The 18,287-nt window shown below is 48.3% G+C and overlaps 1 protein-coding gene across 2 annotated transcripts in view; it reads right to left on the reverse strand.

Annotated features, from left to right (window-relative positions):
- The window catches only part of jag2b (jagged canonical Notch ligand 2b), a 43,356-nt gene that overhangs the window by 12,384 nt on the left and 12,685 nt on the right, over window positions 1-18,287 (reverse strand). Inside the window, exons 3-11 of one of the 2 annotated variants that reach the window (XM_061245290.1) lie at window positions 16,666-16,720; window positions 10,535-10,789; window positions 9,786-9,846; window positions 4,612-4,742; window positions 3,995-4,114; window positions 3,490-3,603; window positions 1,843-1,956; window positions 638-751; window positions 127-182 (exon numbers count right to left, since the gene is read on the reverse strand). In XM_061245290.1, coding sequence (XP_061101274.1) covers window positions 127-182; window positions 638-751; window positions 1,843-1,956; window positions 3,490-3,603; window positions 3,995-4,114; window positions 4,612-4,742; window positions 9,786-9,846; window positions 10,535-10,789; window positions 16,666-16,720 — 1,020 coding nt within the window. The remainder of the gene's footprint in view (window positions 1-126; window positions 183-637; window positions 752-1,842; window positions 1,957-3,489; window positions 3,604-3,994; window positions 4,115-4,611; window positions 4,743-9,785; window positions 9,847-10,534; window positions 10,790-16,665; window positions 16,721-18,287) is intronic. The other variant, XM_061245299.1, reaches the window with a different exon arrangement.

Here is an 18,287-nt window from a genome sequence, read left to right on the forward strand (position 1 = left end):
CTTCGTCCCACTGTTCCACACACACCAGTCTCAGCCCGTTACAGGCTCATGCCCTGGATGAATGTTTTTCTCCAGAGGGCCGTGCGTGCAACACGGAAGTGCCCTGGAAGCCCACCCGATACCCACCTTGTCTGGCTTGCATGTCCCTCTGTTCAGGCACTGTCCGTGGCAGGCACCTATTGCTGTGGCAGAGGAAAGAGGATAGCTTTTTCATGACAGGTCAATTACACACACATATCTATGAGTCACATAAGCCATGCAGTCAAACATGCAGTGCCAGACATAACATGCATGCATGTGTGATGTCTTGAAAAGGAAAACAGTCATTTAGTTGTGAGAACTCCAGACAAACAATGCTGTTAATTGCATGCACCAAAGCTGCCAGGTCATTAACAACACAATTGTAGAATTCCCCTCAAAGGGTGGAAATGGGATGTTTCTTTAAAGTCAACCCCCCCCTAAGCAGTGCATTTTAACAAATGCTGTTGCCTTCTCAGACATTGGAATCGACGTACAATTCAGCCACAGGAGAGTTCTGCATATATACCGAAAGCAAGCTTCAGCTAGAAGAGAGAGAGAAAGCTTGGGCCAAAGGTTGGTGCAAGAGGATAGCAGCACGATAACAACTGATACTGACTGATGTCACAGTTCTGTCCAGCCCATCCTTGTTTGCAGTCACAATGATATCCACCAATTAAGTTTTTGCAAGAGAAAGCATTATGGCAAGGGTTGAGAGAACACTCATTAACATCTGTGAAGTAGAGAGACACAGGGAGAGAGACAGAGAGGGAGGGAGAAAGAGGCTTGAGTACCAGCGTCCCCAGCTACCACCACCAGGCAGCACCACAGCAAGGGCCAACCGAGAAGCACTCAACACCGAGAAGCACTCAACACCGACACCATGGCTCTCCTGCGTCACTGCTGTGCTAAGAGCAGGCCCGTCAACTTTCTATGAACTCACTCAAAGGAGCTCCAGTCAGGCTGATACACCTTTTTAACCCCCCCTCCCCCCAAACCTACCCCTTCACCAACCTAACCGCCCCCCCTCCTGAATGAATTATTCTCCCAAATCTCATTAGACTTTCAGGCATACCAGCAGCTGGGAAACAGGAGCTCATTTTCTATAGAAAAACAGAGAAGGGGGCAGTAACCCCTCCAAGCCCATCAAAGACCTCACGCTTATTAGGGCCTAAAATATTCAGGAGGGTGCATCAATGTGCAAATCATTTCTCTGAGGCGCACCTGTCCCCTCTATGAAACCGGACGCTGGTGTTCAGGTAGTGCCTAATGGATGTAAGGGGAGATGGGCCTTGAATTCCGCCCGTAAGCCGAGACCCGGTCTTGAATTCATCCCTGAGCTTGTTTACAGGTTATAAACCATTTCCTCTCCAGCTCCGCTTCCTCCGCAAATTGTGCCCTGGGGTAGGACCCGAGTAAATCCAGCGCCCCCCCCCCCCGCCTCCCCCCCCTGCTCCGGCCATCTCTACCCAATGCGCACCCAAAGATAACCCCCCGTCGGTTTAAATTTAGTCCCAAGGCCGGCAGTTGCCAGGTCGTGCATTATTTATAGCTTTACTCAAGTCACCTATATCGGGTTGCACATAATATCCAGCTTTCTCCATGCAAGCCAGTTCAAATTAAAACTCGGTGGTAATATGGGCTTAATATGGTGAGAGGGGGTACACACCAAGAAGCAAGTTGGTCCGTTACTGGCATATGATTAAGGAACACGTTAAATAAAACACGCAATCAACACTCGGGAGAGTCTAGTGTGACATTAGAACATGAGCCGGTTCACACCCCTGTGAGCGTCGCAGCAGAAAGACTCCTCCCAGCTCTTACCTATTTGGCAGGTCTTGCCCTCCCACTGAGGGGGACAGAGGCACTCGAAACTATTCTCGCCGTCGATGCAGGTCCCACCGTTGTCGCAGGGGTTGGAAGCACACTCGTCCATATCTGAAACACACACCGAGCCACTCTCACTGGTCTGCACCTGTAGCACGTACATGCAATTATACATATATATATATATATATATATATATATATATACACACATACACACATATGTATGTGTATATACATATATATATACACAGTCACGTGCCTTGACAACTGAGGACATGCCTCTCCTCAAATATATAAATGTCATCAGAGGTACGCAAAGCTCCATTTAACGGTGTGTGATGAAATCAAAATGATAAAATGAAGAAGAATATTCAAGGGGATGACACCATTTTAAATGCACCACACTCTTCTTTTTCATTTAAAATGCTCAATAATTTCTTGGAAAATAGCTGCTATTTTACTACACGAAATTTGGATATCTGCCCAGACCCCTGAGTGTCTGCGTGTGTGTGTGTGTGTGTGTGTGTGTGTGTGTGTGTGTCCATGTGCGTGTGTTTGCGCGTGTGTGTGTCCTTGTGTTTGTATGTGTGTGTGTGTGTCTGAGAGTGAGCTGCTTCTCCCAGCACACAGAGGTAGCCCAGGCAAGGCTTATCTAATACATTTAAAACAAAGCTACTTCATTTAATGCTACTTCAAGAAAGAGCATCCCCTGCTATTATACTAACCCAGTGGCAGTGCTCCAGATAAGAGACTTACACTTTTGTGAGACCGTGTTTCTGACTTCACACTGTAACACGATTATCCTCTGCATAATCCCGGTCCAGCAGATTAACAGTGATTAAACCTCAGCCCTTACACTTGTGCTGAAGGCACAAAGACACTGCATTCTGGGGAAGAGCTCCCTGCTAGAGGTGGCGCGGGGAGGGGGAGTGGCAGATAAATAAGAGTTGTGTGCTGCAGTTGGCCAGGCCCTCCTTGGCCGTGCACATTGTGCTGTAACAGAGCGTGGGGGTAAGGGGGGAGGCAGCACCCTTGTGGCTCGGTGGGGTGGGGTAGGGAGGGGAGGGGAGGGGCGGGATGGGATGGGATGGGATAGGGAGGGGGGGGGGGGTGTTGTGGGATAGCGGGGAATTCCAGCAGAAGATCCTGTGTTGCCATGACGATGTGTCATGGGGCTCCCAGCGCTGGGGTGGTCAGAAGAGGGGGGGCAAGCGGTTTATGAGAACAAAAAAATAAATAACCAAAAAAAATTAAAATAAAATAAAAACAGCACTCATCCCAGAATGAGATGGAGTAGCAGTGACTGGGCCGTGGTGTTTATAAAGCCAAACACAGGTTGGTTCAAAGTCAGCAAAGATTATGCAAATCCCCTCATCTGCATGATCAGTATCATTTCCCTTTAATCCCGGCCCCTACGACTGAGTTCTGCCCAGGGACCCCACTGTGTGTAAGGCCTGCCGGCATTAGAGCGATGCTCCCAGCGTGCGGGCCCTCCTGCCGGGCTGCGGCTGAATGAGTACATCTGGTTCTACACGGCTGGGGGAGGGGAACGCGGCTTTGATGTGCGGGGCTTCGTCAGAGAGAGGGCCGAGCGAGGCTCCGCAGAGGAACAACAAAGGAGGAGACGGAAAGGGGAACTCACCTTTGGCACAAGTGGCTCCCCCCCAGCCGAGCGGACACTGACACTCGAACCCGGACGGTATCTCGTGGCAGGTGCCCCCGTTGGCACAGGGGTTGGACACGCAGGCGTGCTCGGCTAAAAGAAACACACAATGACAGAGCGGGCCTTAGAGCGGAAGCGCACACAAACAGCTGGGAGAGGAGCCCCCGAATGGGGATGAACACTGCAACAACCAAAAAATAAGTCAACCTCAACAAGTATTTATCTCATATTTTGTCTTATTCGAATCTTATTTATATTATTTATGTTACTGATAAGACAACAACGAAGTGCGACTCATTTCAAGATTTGCAATGAGGTAAGACATTTTCAGTTGTGAAGCAAACAGTAAGTTACAACAAGCAAATATTTTGTACTTGAGAAGAAAAAAACACTTTTTGAAATTTTTTGCAATGAATGCCTAGGGAACCGACTACGGCTCCTGTCATTGATGGGTGTGTTTTGGGTGCTGGCGGCATGCTCTCACCGATCTCACAGTTCTTGCCCGAGTATCCATCAGGACAGGCGCAGTTGTACTCGTCTGGCTCTGTGTTCATGCAGGTCCCTCCGTTCACACAAGGGTGATGTGTCCCGCAGTAGTTCAGATCTACACACACACACAAACACACTGCCATGAGCGGGGCCCTAGTCCACTGTTCCTGTCCCTGACCCCACCCCCACCTTCAGAGCAGGCATGTAGCTAATCCTCCTCCCCACCCGGCCAGAACAGCAGCCCATAAATCATCACAAAGGCCTCTGTAGTCCACTGCCCGCCCCACATAGTCCCACTGAAACTTTTTGGGCAAGGCTCAGCACAAACAGTAAGTAAATAAATAAATATAAACCCCTCCACAGGATTTAATCCTCACTAGCTCTCCATGATGCAGGGCTCCCTGCAGATCAGGTTGCTGAGATCTAATGCAATACGGCTAGATTCGCTAATTACAGCCACTGATTACAAGTGTAGCAGTAATACAGCTCTACAATAGCTGCATGAACCCCTAGACTCCATCTCATATGTCCTGCTTACGATGATTCAACTACAGTTCCCATGATGCACTGCCAACGGAGCATCATGCCTCTTGGCGTTAAACTGTGTCTCACCTTTATCGCACAGCAGGCCCCCCCAGTTCTTCTCACAGCTGCACAGCCACGGCTTTGAGCAGGTCCCGTGAACGCAGCCCGGGTATGGGATGCACTCCTCGCAGAACGGACCCTGCCACCCGTAGTTACACCTGGGAGACACAAAGAATCGGGATCAGGACAGGTTCCACTGCAGGCCAAACACTGCCCTTGATTGTTATCAAATATCACAAAAAAAAACGATTCAGCAAGGATGATGTCTTGACCAAGCTGAGCATTGAATTCTGGGTCCTAATCTTAGAAGAAAAGGCCATTCCTAGGCAGCAAAGGTTAAGCCTGGTTCCGTGTCGCGTGGCCAGGGGAGGTGACGGAGCGCAGGCCGGTGAAGGGTTAGCTAATCAGTTGGTTTATGGCAGCACTCTGTTATTCCAAGGCCAGTGGTACGGCTGGCCCCAGCTGTCTTGTCAATTCTCTATGCACTATTTTAAGATACTTTTTCTTCATGTCAGGCCCAGGCAAACTCCAGCTGCTGGTTGGAAATACAAGGTCTCCAAGACCCTGCAGCAAAGGCCATCGCATTCGCTACAATCTGGTCAAGTGATGTCCCAACATGAGACACTATAAAATAAGATTAAGAGGAATTAGGCGCTCTCAACTTTCACGAACACTTCAAAGGAACGTTCTGTTCTGGTGTGTGACTAATGGGACGGGGGTGTGGAGGGCAGAGAGGGGCCAGGAGTGCTTCTCGGTGAAGCGCACCAGCAGAATGAAGGAGCTGTGCATGGTTTGCGAGGGAGCAGAGACAAAGACATGCTCAGAATGGGACATGCAACACATCTATCACATTCACCCAAGGACCAATCAGCAGTCCCCCTTAAAACAACTGTGTCTCGAAAATAGCCCACTGAAACCAAGTGCCTCAGATATTTACCAAGGTTTTTTTGTGCCCACAAAAAAAGTTTGTATACCCTGCTGTAAAATCCAGTTATGACCAGCTTGAAATTAGCAGCTACCAGCTGTTTTAAAAAATAGCATGTGCTGGTCAAACCATGTTGAACGTGGAGCTGGTCTGAACTGGTCAACCAGCTACCAACTGTTTCAAAACCTAGGTGAGCTGGGGTTTTTTTCAGCAGTGTATATTTACACTAAAAGGCATAGCTCACCCATAGTTGCTTGGAAACAACTTTACTCGTATCACATGAAAAAGACTGAATGCCCGATGTGAACTTGAGATGCGGTTGCAATTGTGGGCTTAATCGGTCGCCAGGTTTAACTCATGGAAAAGGATGTTATGTTCCAAGCTGACAAATAACTCAGTCAACACAAGATCATGTGTTGAGACACACTACAGTACATTCCTCTGGCATTTCCATCAAGAAGCCAAAGAACGTTCTTTTTTTTTGCACGTACTTTTGCACCAGGCACTAGCCTGGAGAAAGACTCCCCTGGGTGATACTTCACAGTATTTTATGACTCGGTCTACTGTCAAAAAGGTAAAAAGCAACTTGGCAGAGGAAAGTTAAGAACAACCTTTTTTACGCAGAGCCAGCACCTCCTCTATATGGTCTCTGATGGATAGGGAATTCAGATAGGAGGATACCTTGTTTACCGTCTAAGGAGGTGGCTACGTGGGATTCGTGACCCATCAGGTTTTGGAGGAAAGGAAGCAAGTCACTCCTTCCTCTTAGGCAGGACAGCTGCCTTGTCACTTCCTCTATTAACAGGTACTAAACATAACCACATCTCCACTTCCTGTTTGGGAATCTGGGGAGGAGAACGCGCCGCATTAGGATGCGTCTTCCTGGGTGGAATTTACAGTTCGACAAACCTTCTTATAACTTCTTTGCCAGATGCTCAATGTTCCTGTGAGCATTCTGTGCCATAAATAATATTTTATATAACAATTCCGTTACGTTATGAAATTCCCTGCAGTGGTTCTGTCCCTTCCACTAGTATGTGAGACTGCAAAATCCAACTCCCTGTTCCATGATTAAAACATGGAACAGGGAGAGTAATGTAGGCTAGCAGAAGCAGCTCTACTGTAAGAGCACCACATCAGTTGTGGAATAGATTAACTGTACCCAAGCGCGTAGTCAATCCACCATACCCTCCATACCCCCTTGAACAGAGAATTTCTGATTCTGGGACAGCACATATCGTCTCAACCATTACAGGACGCAAAGCTAAGCACAGGGCAAACTGCTAACCACCCAAGCCAGTCTTTCAACTGGGGATTCCAAACCGATCGGAACAGAGAAACCGATGAGTGGAAATTATTTTCGACACGACGACTGTAACTCTAATCACACACATGACCATCTGCTGTACGGGCAAAGAATTCTGAACGCATGCGGAGCGGTGCACGCGAGCGTGGAAGATGATAGTGGATTAGAGGCTTAGTGCCGCCAGTGCTCCTTCGGGAATGTGGAAGGAGGAATTCTCACCTAAGTAACCCTTTAACTGACAAGGTAGATGACAAGGAAGCAAGAGGGCTTCACAACACTTCCTGTTGGAGAGGAAGTGGATCCTCCTATACTCGCAGCAGGGAAACCTCAGCCAAAACAGGCCCAAGACAGGAAGATATACTGGGAGACAGCGACGGTGACGTACGCAGAACAGGCCCAAGACGTTGCTTACGGAAAGGAAACAGAGTCTGCATGAAAAACATGTGATGTAGTACCCCCCCCCCCCCCCCATACCTTACCCTCACCCTCAACCCTCAACCAACAACCGGCAAAAAAATCTATTTGTTACTTAATAATTAGCATAATACGGCTTAAGATAACCTAAAGGGTGGATGTGTGGTGTGTAAAAACAGGCAGGTCTCCTATGTTCAGACCTTTGCTTTTGTGAGACTACTGCTGGACCACCCACTCTTGCCACTCCCATTACAAATCTAAGCCAAGACCTCCATGGCCCAGTAGTGTCAGATGCTCCAAAGCTAGTCCAAAACTAAACCCACAAACTCCTCCTCTTGTCTGCCTTCTTCTAAGACTGTGATATGGAAGACATACAGGCTTTAAATTATTTTATTACACTGACGTATACACAAAGGAAAGACTTGTGCCCTGCACACACACTAACAAACACACAAACACAACATATATAAACCCAGACAAAACATGCTTAATTAGACACACAAACAAACGTGGCCATCCAAACACAAGCATAAAGACAGACAAAACATTCATTGTACAAATATAAAGCGGAAAAAGTTTCAAGCACCAGGCTAATGACAAAACAAAAGCAGCACACAGGCTGGGGGTGGACTGTGAAATAACAGCTAAACTCTGGAGCACCAATGGGAGCTGAGATAGTCTCACCTGGCTCAATGATTTATGCATCATTAGTATGCACAGGGACGTTAAACATTCCTCTGTGCCATCAACTCCACAAATAGGGTGACCAGTAATGTGCAGTTATTTTTGGAAGGGACTGAACACAGCAGACATAGACACTCTTCATTCACTGACTGAACTGAATGAATAGCTGCCATATTACTGACAGCCACTGCTACAGGCCAGAGGAGGTGTTTTTGCATTTGAGGCAAATAAAAGAAAAACAACTTCACATTGTTAATTGTGCCTTCACTGGCCACATTACCAGCTTAGTATTGCATTTTTAATACAGAAAATATGGTCAGTGGTTTCTGGAATACAATTATAGTCTAGGGAAGGGGGGAATGTCGTTGCTAGGAAATGGTAGCACTCAGGGTCCAATCTCCAATCAGTTGTAAAACAAGTCCAAGAGGCGAAAGATCCCACGACAGCAAGGTCTGCAGAAAATTTGACTTTATTGTGGCACACGTGCACAACAGCCGGTTCAAATCCTCAGATTTTCAACTTTCTACGACCTATAGATCATTTTTGGTGCTTTCCACCCGTATTAATCATTTGACTTAACTTTGGATTACACATGGGTCACTTGTGCGTTTCTAACAACAATATTTATCAGTAATAAGAGAGGATACAGATGTACTAAATAGCAGTCAAATCAAAATCATAGAAATTATATGATAGACATCAGTGAAAATATAACAATAAGTCATAGAAAGTATAGACATACTGAACAGCAGTAAAATCATAGAAAATATATAATAAACATCAGAGAAATCATTGAATATATAATACTACATATCTGATCACTACTTTCTGAATGAATAAATGTAATTCTTTAACTTGCAGTCTTTGCTCTCTTTTCGACAGTGTACACTGTGGTTTCTTGCGTTTTCATAAGCTCAGTTATAAAAATGTTCTAGGTTCATTCAATTTAATAAAACAGCATAAATATGATATATTGATTACATGTTGTGCATACATATATATTGATACACTCTTAACATAAATCTTTGAGAGCGTTGAAGGAACCAGCTTGCTCATTAGAGTCTGATTTTGATTTGTACTTTAAGTGGTGGGAATCTCTTGCTCTGTGGATTTTCCCTACAGTTTGTGTCATAGTATGTGATATTTAGTAATCAATTTACTGAGCAATAACTATGTACTGCCCTAGTGAAAATAATATATTTCTTACGAATTACTGAGTAGACCTGGAAAGATTTAATCATTTTCAGGTAGAAGGAAATTTATTTCTTTATTTTATTTATTTGGAACAATTCATTTTAGGTCTTTTGTAACCAAGAGAACGGACTATCAGCAAATGTGAATATGAGAAGGTTATCCAACTACCAAACAAACTACAGTAGCTAGGCTATTCCTTCATTAAAATGAGCAACATAGCTTGCAAGCTACCTAATCACACCATATTTTTAACATTCAACGGAACATCCAGAGATATTTTTATTCATATTTTATTTGCAGTATTTGATAAAAGTGTGAACACATATGAACAGTGCTTCAGTCTAGAGTCAGTATATTTTGGCAGGCAGTGCATTGCTAAAGACAAAATTTAGCAGAAGATTCACCTTTAAAAAAGGAGCATCACAGCCTACCTAATAGCCTTCAGAACCAACCACCGTTGCTAAAGGGACTAGATAGTATGATGCCAATACCTGTTCTTTTTTTGCCTGGCTTCACAAGCACAGTTTACATTGAAGCTGCTGGTTACTGGCTGCATCCACATAATCCTGACATCGAAACAGAAAGGCTCAGATTCATGCAGGGGACAGCGCTTCACAAGGAAGCCGCTCTCCGAGGTGTGAAAGGCAGTGTGAGCGTGGTGAGGAAACGCTGACTTACGTGCAATCTCCAGGCTCACTGCAGCCCCCTTGGAGGAGGTTACAGCCTTGCTTGCAGATAGCTGCAAAGAAGAATGAAAAAAAGACAGGGGGGAGGGCAGTTTGTTTATTACTTTTATAACTCCCACAAGTTTGACAAGACGTGTGAACTCATCATTGTGAAACAGAACACTTTACAGCCCCTTCCCCTCCCACTCTTTACAGGTCGGGCCCATAATTTACTGCCCGACTGCCAGCACTTGCATAGGACCTGCCCTTTCTCCTACACTCTGCAGCCGGACCAGTCTTATCCTGTAGCTCCCTGCTCACTGAGGATTATCTCAGGCCAGGGAAAATGGCGCTGCGCACTAAACGCGCCTCACACTCTTCCAGGGGAGGTGTCGGGAGCAGCACTAAGAGGGGCAGCGGGACAGATTAGTTGGCAGGCCATAAAAGCACAACCTGTGGAGAATACAGGGCCATATTCATAAATTACCCTGCCTGGAGCTTCTTTGTGAGGGGACTGTTAATGGAAGCTGCGGAATGGCCCACCCTGTCAGGTTTGTACACGAGGGCAGCATGTCAGAGTGCCCAGGGTCTAAGTGTGCCTGCCTGCTCTGTGCTCCCGTGCCCCGGCGTATAATCAATGTGCTGTGGGCTCTTTATTGTAGGCAAGCAGTTCCCACACAACGTCGCTCTACGCTGAACAGATATTTCACCAAAGAAATGTGTTGCCCTAGCGAGCCAACACGGCGATGCTGTCCCACTTACCCACTTTGCACTCCGGACCCATCCAGCCCTCCATGCAGCCCCTGTTCCCAAACTGGTCGCACACGTAATGGCCGAAGTAGTCGTCCCGGGGCCGGCACTGCTTGTTGCACTTGATGCCGTAGTAGTTCTCGTCGCACTTGACGCGGATGGTGTAGTTGAAGCTGGCGATGGGGCCGTTGTGCTGGATGGTCTGCCCATCATCCCCAGGGTTCATCATCCCCTTGTGGATGTTCCTCTCAATCAGGAGCTCCTCATCTAGACGGGAAGCCACAAAAAGATATATAAAGCTCAGAACTAGGGAATGCTTATTCGATTGGCAAGATCAGAAAAGGCTAATTTTGGACCATATCTAGGTCTCCTTCCAGGGCGGATGCTCTGAACTGCATGAGGTAAATAAAACTTTATTTAAATTTCCGTGCTTTTGTGAGAGCAGTTTCTTTACTTCTTCTCTCAGTCTTTCCTTCACAGGAAATCCAGCTCTGCCTACTTTGGAGCCAAGGAGGAAATAATACGACACTGTAACAAACCGGGATCGGAAGTGCCTTTGCTTTTTCTCAAGGGGTTGGAAAAACAGGGAACGGCCTGAAGTTTCGCAACAGAACCAAGGGCACAGACTCAAAGTAAACCCCCCCCCCCCCCCCCCGAGTACCCCTTCTCTCCCCCCACCCCAACGTATACACAGGCCCAGTCAAAGGGGACACGTGCACCCACTGCATCCAGAGGCGCTCAATAGAGGAGGTGTAAACAAAGGGCGGAGGGGACCACCATGTAGGCCGACGGAAGGATCGGGCACCGACAGGGACATTAATCACAGTCCTGACTTTAACAGCACCCTCGACCGGCGTTATTCAACGCGTCTCACCCGCCTCCTTCTCTTCCCACCCCAGCCACCTCCTGCCACCGCTGGGATCCCCCCGTTTGTCTGACCTTCATAGCTTTCTGCACCAGAGCCACAAACCCCAAACACCCCCCCACCCCCTGTGAAAGCAACCCGAACAGCGTTTAGAAGAGGGGAAACCAGGGGAAATCTGTTGCGCTACAGAGCTGCTCATTGACAGAAATGAAAGAAACAGCATTGTGTTTCTGCAATAATACAATACAAAACACAATAATGCAAAAGGGTTTGGAACATGGAAGGATCTAACAGTCAGCCACAGATCAATTGTCTCTCTCCCACCTGCAAACTGCAGCACTCATGTCTCCAGTTAATTTCCTGCTATTAGATATAAAAATACAGGCCAATCATCTGCTCTCAGCAGTGAAGGAGACACTTTGAGAGGCGCCTGTTACCAGGGAGAGCAGGCAGCTCAGTGGAGTACACACTGCGGCGCTCCATAAACAGAGCGGGCTTCAAGTCAAGGGCTGGATAATCAGCGTTTCAGACCACAAATTCAGGCTCTCGCGGTGGATTCGGTTTTACACCTTTTCCATCAGGCATTTCTGCAAACCTAAAAAGCAGCGCACTTCTTCGAAACCGCCACTTACCGTTAAAACAACCCCCATTTTCTAACGCCTGACGTGAACGATTAAACTGTGCAATTTTTAAATCATGGCTATTATCCCCATGGCGATTCTGACAAAGAAAGCCAGGGGATACATTGAGGCCGCAAGTGTCAGCGGTGGAAAATCAGAGGCCTGTACTCCTCCCCCCACCCCCCCCCCCCCCCCACCCAAACCCCCGCCCGCACCCCCAGCACCTTCCTCGCCGTCTAATGACAACGTCTGAAGAATTAAGAAAGAATAACAGAAATAGCCCGGGCCCTTCCAGATAAAGAACAATGGCACAGGCTTTTTGCGGGCCCGCTTTGTTTTGTGTCTAAACACGGAGCCGTCCAGCGGGCTTCCTGCTGGGTAAACAGCGCGCAACAGGCTCTTTCCTGAGGCCGCTCAAACCCGCGCCCGCTCCCCACTCTCACACAGCTGGGCTCGATTAACCGCAGGCCAGGGCCAGTGGAAACGGGCGACGCACTGGACTGTCAGCCCAGCGTGGATAATGAAGCGGCGAGCAGTAGCTCCCCAGCTGCTGGGACGATAATTAGCAGGCAGACATCAGCGGAAAAAAGCACAAGTCGGTAATTAATGGCTTAACAAGGTGATGCGCTCACTGGCTTTATATAGACAGACGGCGCAGAAATGTCCCCTTGCTCTCAATGGCCGCCATTCACTCCGCGTGACCCGGATGCCACCAGCACCCACCGCGTTAGGAAGTGCTCTTCAAACAGTGGGAAGTGAGTTAATGGATCACACCGTGTATCAGATTGAACGGATTCCAGGCTGAGGTCTGGGTACTTCACGCCTTGCGGTGAATTTGTGCTCATGGGGGGGACGGCAGTCTGGGAGCAGCAGACTGCACCTTTCCCCATGCCATGCCAGTCTGGAACACAAACCTCCAAACTGGAGCTTGTGATGTACCTACATGCATCACAACAGTGTTGTGTGTGTGTGTGTGTGCCTGTGTGTGTGTTTCTGTACGTGCAGTCATGTGTGTGTGTGTGTGTGTGTGTGTTTCTGTATGTGCAGTAGTGTGTGTGTGTGTTTCCGTACATGCATTATTGTGTGTGTGTGTGTCTGTAAGTGCAGTAGTGTGTGTGTGTGTTTCTGTACGTGCAGTATTGTGTGTGTTTCTGTATGTGTAGCAGTGTGTGCGTGTGTGTTTCTGTACGTGCAGTAGTGTGCATATGTGTCTATATTATATATATCTTGTGTGTGTGTGTGACTGTGTTAAAGTGCGTGTGTGTGTGTGTGTGTGTGTGTATACGAGTGCGTGCACACAGCCCCAGTGTCAGCGCCACCTGTCTGTGCTTGTAGCGCTGAATTCCTGTGACGCTCCCAGCAGGTCCACGAGCGAGCCCTGACGCCAGCCCCGGCTGCCTCTCCGCACAGCTCTTAAAGCGGGTCTAAATAAAGGCTCCCTGGGCGTCCGCCCGGCATGCCAGCAGCCTCGCTCCTGGGCCCGCGAGCCGCCCCAGTCCAGCGCGGGTCAAGGAACCGCTCAAAATAAGAGGCTTGGAGCACAGCAGCAGAAGAAGGCCACAGTGTGCGATGCCTTTAGCACTCGCGCCTGGCAGAGGAGGACGGCGCTGAAAGGGTTAAACACTTAGTAGGGGAGAGGTAACCATGGCTCTGATGTCATGCACACAGACAGAGAAAGAGCAGATTTTTCACACGCCTGTCACATGCCTTCCACAGGGACTGGAGAGGCAGGGCCACACCCCATGGCCACCCCATGAAGACGAGGCAGAGTGCTCAAAGAGCACGTCGCATTCTCTCCCAATTTCTGCAGGTTTCTGCAGGTTTCTTCAATAATCCAATCGCTATTTCAGCGGTGAGCCCAAATGGCCCTGGCTTCTCTGGCAAACTAACATACAGTATCTATTCTCATTTCAGCGATGGTTCCCGACTGAGAAGCTCATGGCTCACTTCTGGTAAAAAGGGTGGGGGTAGGGTGGGGGGACTTGTGCCTCCCCAAGGGTTTCTGGCTCTTACAAATGCAGCAATAACAGGCTCTTTCACACACATTCCCAAAGGCAATCTGTGTCTCTCCCCTGACAGCCATCCGCGCGCGCTCATTCCGGTAGCAGGTGTTGTGCAGGGGAGTCACGCCGAGCGGCGATCTAACAAGGTCTGCTGAATGGAGCTCCCATAAAACAGGCTCCCGGTACACCCTTTCTGAAGGAGTGCGTCAGACCTTTTCACGGTCCAGAGCGGTCCGCAGCTCTGACCCACACACCCTCCTTCTCCCCTCCCTTTCTTTCCCTTCCTCCTCCTCCGGTGTCTCTCAAAGGGGAAGTAGGGGAGGGAGGAACCTGCACAGTAACCAGCGCTCCAGAATTCCCACACTGAACACGAGACACCGTCTGCAGGCAGAGCAGAGCCCCAGATTCCCGTTCTCCAAAGCTGGAGCTCATGGTCAAACAGAATCCAGAATGTTCTCTCCCGGGGGCTCGGCGCTTGGGCATCAACATGAAACCGAAAGAGGATACTTAAGAGATACGGCCCTGAAGGCAGAATCAGCGAAGCACTGCATCACAGTTCCGCCTGATGGCCGTTCTTCTCATCACTACCCTTGAGATGTTGCCTAAATCCATACTTGGCTTCCGCACCGTTACAGACAGACAAAAACAAAATCATTTAAATTTCACATTACAAAACGCTACAGCTTGTAAACAGAAAACTGGACCTTTCCCTGATTGCCCAACTGCCAGGAGGGAGGCAGGGCTGGGATGCGGTTTGTGTTTGGAGACAAAATGGGGGCAGAGGGGAATTGTAAAGGGAGGGATTACGGAGATCCGCTGGCCACCCCTGGACAGACAATAAGCCGCCCTCCGCACACCACTGACCCGCAGCCAGATGCATTGTCGCAGGTGTCGATGGAGGCCGTCTGCAAAACGGACCCCCTTAACCCCAACCTGACCATGAGGACCCCCCCTACAGCAGAATGGAACAGGTTAGGGCAGACCGCGATTCTAGAAACCTGAAAGCGGGAATGGGCGGGGTCAACCCAACGCTAAGCTCTAAATCACAGTCGCCCCCATCCCCCACTGCTTTCTAACAGTTTAAGAGGGTTTTGCAGTGGTGGCAATGAGGCAAGGCCTGACATATTAATAACAGTCTCCCCTGCCCGTCCCAGGACTGCTCAATTACTGACCAGTTGCTGTAAGGAAAATGCCTTGGTAACTTTGTTGGAAGACACCTGTTTTGTAACTATTTTTAGCCCGGCTACATTCTTAAGTTCTAGCCTTTCAAAAGAATGTCCTCTAGTTTTTGGTCCACAAACCCTGCAGGACATACAGTACTGCGGGCATTTTCTCACTCTGCGGGAAACGGTCTTGCATTGTTTCCCAGGACATTCAAAGCCTTTGTCTGAGACCCAAGGAGATTAAGTAAAAACAGGATGCCGTGAGCTCATGCTATAGAAATGCGTATTTGTATTTCGCTCTTTTCAGAGGAATATACGGACAAGTGGGTGAGGTCAAGCCATTGATCCGGTCCGCAGATTGACGTACCCCGATTCTAACGGCCTCGTCGGCCGGAGCGTACCTTTGGCTCTCGCTCTCGCATAGATTGAATTCCTCAATTAACCTTTTTCCCTCCCGACAATTGTGGAAAACAAAGCGGAGCGGGAGCGGGAGCCGAGGGGCAGGGAAAAACAGGATACAGCTGTGTGTCAACACTGCCACGGCGAGTCCGCTCCCTCGGCTCCGCGTCGCCGGCTGTTTACAGCCCAAGGTCAGCCCACTCTTACGAAAGACCTTTTTCCAAGACCCAAAGGTACAAGAGCAGCCCCTTCACAAGAAATTCCTCCCTGAAGTACCTACTCGGGGCAGTGGTGTATGAAGGGAGAGAAACGTCTCTTTTTGGGGTTTTTTACGCCTATACAACCGGTATAAGGGACGGACGGAGAATCAACATATACTCCTTTAATGATGGCGGGTCATAAGCCCAACCTCCTCTTTCCGTTATTCACAGGGGTCCGAGACACTTGGGTATCTGGAAAACGTTCCCTACAGGCTGCTGCCTAGCCTTGAACCCAACTCAATAGCGTTCAGACACGTTCACGAGGCTCTAAAGCAGGAAGCAGGCCAAACTCAGCTGCCGTGACAACAGTCGCCATGGAAGGGGCAGTTACGCTCCCTGTGTCTTCCCCACAGGCCTGTGTGATGGTTCACAGCCGGTTATTTATTTATTTTCCTCATCCGTAGAAAAATCTATAGCGCGCTAGAAAAAAAAACTGCATATATCTAAGGAAACGACAGCTTCCTGGCTTTGAAGGGATGAATCGCAGCGAAGTGTGTCATCACCTGAACAAACTGGGTCCAATGGCTACCAGATGGCATGTCCATTCATGAAAATGTGCAGCATTTTTTACAGTGCGCCGAGCCATCTGCTCCCTCTGTGCTTTGGCCCAGGGAGAGATTTATTCCTTTTGATTTCAGCATAGCTCTAAGACTTCAGCACTCGGGAGTCAGGCGAACCCAGCTGAGGGAACCTCAGGTGTTTTACGCAGCAAGTCCAGACTGCTCAGCGGCACCGCGCGGGGAAAGCGGCCCCAGACGATAATGGCGGTCCTCGCGTTTCGCCTTCTCGCCCCGCCCAGCCCGCAGTAAGAGAAGAAGAGGGGGGGAACTTACTGTTGCGCGTGTCGTTGTCCCAATCCAAGGCCTCCACGATGAGGGTGTAGGAACGCTGGAGGAGAAGCAAAGGACAACACGTCAGACATTCGCAGGAATCTGGAGCGCCAGTTCAGAACCATTTAAACCCTGTGTGTGTCATTTAGACTCACACATGTACATACAACCTCACATATAGTGTGGAAAACATGCATGCACACATGCAAAACCATGCAGGTATTACGCAGATAACTATGGATACAGAGGCAATTCACCTAAAGAGATCTGAGGTAAACATAATACACATAACAAAAAAAAGGAATGTGCATAGTATAATTGCAACCACTTCTGACAACAGTGATTCATAATAACCCATTAGTGGGGAAGAGCACTCCACTTCACCACTGCAATAATGTGTGCTCATACTGGTTTGAGTGTATACAAAATAACAACCAATAATCATTAAAAATGACAAACGCGCATTTTAGAGAGACTCAATTGGCTGAAACACAGTCCAACTTTCACTCAGCAACAAAAACAGACTGCCAAGTCATTCAACACTCTTCAGCCGGCCAAGTAGTCCTACAGTCAGGAATGTAGGCCAACACTTTATGTCTATGTTCACTCAATTTATCTGATAAAGAGAAAGACCAGCACTTCAGAACTTGCGCTTAGCATAGACTTAGAACTCTACGCTGGTACAGATGTCATGCAGATGCGTCAAAGACATGAACTGCATGACACAGATCGAAATCAACCCACAACATGATGACCATGTGTTCCTGACTCCATGTGCTTACTTCTTTATGGATCACCAATGTACACTAGTAGGGAGTTGATGTGCATGGTGTGTATGTGTGTGCGTGTCTGTTTGTATGTGATGTGTGTGTGTGTGTGTGTGTGTGTGTGTGTGTGTGTGAGTTTGTGTGTGTGAATGTGCATGTGTGTGAATGTGTGTGAATATGTGTGTGCGCATGTTTGTTTGCGTGTGCATGTTTGTTTGTATGTGATGTGTGTGTGTGTGTGTATGTGATGTATGTGATGTGTGTGTGTGTGTGTTTGTGTGTGTGTGTGTGTGTGTATGTGATGTATGCGATGTGTGTGTGTGTGTGTTTGTGTGTGTGTGTGTGTGTGTGTATGTGATGTATGTGATGTGTGTGTGTGTGTGTGTGTGTGTGTGCCCATCCCAGGGTGTAGATAGTGAGGGGACAGTCCAGTTCCCACACACTCCTCTCACTGATTAGCTGGATTAAGTGACAGCTGCCCAACTGACTGGGGGCAGGGATAAAGGGAGGGGAGAGGGGGAGAAGGAAGGAGGACACTAAAGACTTCCATCACAAGCAAGAAAGCCACGTCGGGAACAAAACCATCTTTAAGCTTCCAAGAACCTTCCCACAATGCATCCCCCCATCCTACACTCCTGTTCCCACATGAAAAGCGAGCGCAAGCTGCAGTATAGAGTGAGAAACACATTGCCTCATCCTTGTTTTCAGATGGGTTACGTGTGCGTGTCTGGACGCTTTATTGCGCTGCGAAATGCGGAACTGATAACGGCGATGTTTATAAAAGGCAGGCCTGGAACATGAGAGCAGGCAGCTCTGTGAGAGCCTGCAAAGATTGCATCAGGAACCTGCGGGAGCGGG

Source organism: Conger conger, chromosome 1, assembly GCF_963514075.1.
Source record: "Conger conger chromosome 1, fConCon1.1, whole genome shotgun sequence".
Taxonomy (NCBI): Eukaryota; Metazoa; Chordata; class Actinopteri; order Anguilliformes; family Congridae; genus Conger; species Conger conger.